A 2284-nucleotide genomic window follows, 5' to 3' on the forward strand; every position below is an offset into this window, starting at 1 on the left:
TAGCTGGTAGTAGTTTATTTATTTAATCTTTAGTTAGCCAGCTGAATCCTATTGAGGGATTTGGGGAGACCTGGCTATGATGGCTGCGTTAAACGTCGAGTTGTTGAGTCACAAATGTTGAAAGATATTAATCAGACTGTTCAATTCTGTCGCCTCTAAATAATTAGAATTTCATTTTAGTGGCAATCCTTTGTATGTTTTCTTTTCTATAAGCAATCCGACAACTAGAACTGTATATCCTCTGAAATGTACCCCGATGAAGCTTTTCTTTCTGTAGTTTGTGTCTCTGATATGTATTTTAAAGAAACTTTAAATTAAAGTAGAGCAAACAGACGAGGAACATGTGGGCAAAAGGGATACGCGTTGAGGACAGAATATGAAGCAGAGATTTTTTTTTAATGGGTGTAGGTTAATAAATCACACTATGTCTCTAAACATATGAAAACATGACATTTCATGTAAAACTATTTAAATCAATCTAGTAGACGACACCCAGTATGCTCAGTGCTCAGGGACCACCATGCAGCGAGCAAAAGGCGACATTTGAAGATCACCCGTCTGCCGCAGGGCTGACACACACAAACAAAGACTTTCACACCTGCAGGGAGTTTAGAGTTTCGATATCACCGAACCTGCATGTCCTCAGACTGTGGGGCATGTTCCTGATCTTCTCCTGTCTTTCTCTGCACGCCAGGTGTCCAGTGCCGCCGTGAATCGCACCTTCACAGCTCTGGTCATCTGCGAGAAGGGCAACGAGGAAGAGGAAGGAAAAGCAAACAACAACAACGCTTTCCCTCACCTCTACAACACGGCGCTCTTCATACCTGAAGGTTTGGTTGGCAGACATGCAGCACATTTACATTTCAGCCATTTTTTTTTTTACAGAGCAGTTGTGCAGTGAGCGCAACAGAGAAGTATAAGCACGTGCGATCCTTCTTGTTTTTGTCAGGCCCTTGCAGCCACACGGTACAGAAGTTGACGCTTCAGGACATCTCAGCCATCACAGTGAAAACCCTCAAAGTGATTCCGGACAGGATCATCGACAACTACAGCAAGAGGCAGCAGCCACGATTCAGGTGTGTGAGAGAGCTTGGTCGATGTTTATATTTAGGAAAAACAGACAATGCATTTTGGTGTGAAACACTGAATGTGTACATGAATTGAGCTTGTTTGCAAGGAAACTCCTCAGGTCAGCTTTAAGTCTTTCAAAATAAAAGCCCTTATGCAAAGAAAAAGATATGAATCATCTCCTCTTTTTGCATCGTCTCCTTCACCCTCGTGTCCATCAGGCTCGACCCTCCCGGCCAAGCCATCTCCACGGCGACCCAGGAGCTCCTGCGATTGGCCGAGGCCAACCCCAGCGGCATGGCGACCCTCGACCCCGTGAACGACCTCCAGCTGAAGAGCGTCGACGTGGTGGAGGACTCCATGAGGCTCCGCGTGCTGCAGGGCAGCCTCAGAGAGTTCAACTGCATCCACTCGCCCACGTTCGCAGAGCAGGTGTGTGTCATGCAGATAAACGATGAGGCATTTCATTTCACTGTTAGTTTAATAAAGACATCTAATTCTTTTGTGCAGCAATTGCATATTTATGCAGCTAATTAACATCACACCCTTTACATAAGACAGTCGACCCCATTTTGATGCCTCCTCTCATTTCTCACAACATCAGTTTCCCTTCATCTTTCCATCATTTCTCCTCTCGTTTCACAGTCGTAACATCCAACTCCGCCACAAGAATTCTGCTTTTTCCCGTTTGTGCTTCCTGTCTTCCATGGCAGCCTCGTTGAGGAGATAAGATGCGAGAATCAGAGCCGGCGGGTTCTATAATTACCCATAGAGGCTCATAGCTGCTGCTCATCACAGTCTCACGGGTGCAGCGTGCCGTTTGAGCCTTCTCGCACACACACACACACGCTCACACACGAGAGCTCTCACGTTACTTTGCAAGATAACAAGCTCTTATTTGCAGGATCACTGTCTCCACACACACTTTCTTGTGTCCTTATGAAGCACTGCGAGTATTTTAAAGTGGTGGTTAATGCAGTGCGCTCTACAATGCAAGCTGTTAGCATAAAGTAATTGGCCTCAGTGGGTTTATGTAACGAGACAGCTCTGTGCCGTCAATGAGAGTACAATAGCCAATGGTTTCCTGTCTTCCTTTTTGTTTTTGTTGCACTGAAATCAGGTCAAGTGCTGCAGTACTGCTGTTGTATGCTTAAGTTAAGTAACCACTATGTGTGTGTGTGTGTGTGTGTGTGTGTGTGTGTGTGTGTGTGTGTGT

At 45.4% G+C, this 2284-nt stretch overlaps 1 protein-coding gene across 1 annotated transcript in view; it reads left to right on the forward strand.

Annotated features, from left to right (window-relative positions):
- The window catches only part of skic2 (SKI2 subunit of superkiller complex), a 13936-nt gene that overhangs the window by 8491 nt on the left and 3161 nt on the right, over nucleotides 1-2284 (forward strand). Inside the window, exons 21-23 of the mRNA XM_031866390.1 lie at nucleotides 614-830; nucleotides 950-1076; nucleotides 1290-1500. Of these exons, the coding sequence (XP_031722250.1) occupies nucleotides 614-830; nucleotides 950-1076; nucleotides 1290-1500 (555 nt within the window). The remainder of the gene's footprint in view (nucleotides 1-613; nucleotides 831-949; nucleotides 1077-1289; nucleotides 1501-2284) is intronic.

This window comes from Anarrhichthys ocellatus, unplaced genomic scaffold (assembly GCF_004355925.1).
Source record: "Anarrhichthys ocellatus isolate YVR2014 unplaced genomic scaffold, GSC_Weel_1.0 scaffold35, whole genome shotgun sequence".
NCBI classification, from domain to species: Eukaryota; Metazoa; Chordata; class Actinopteri; order Perciformes; family Anarhichadidae; genus Anarrhichthys; species Anarrhichthys ocellatus.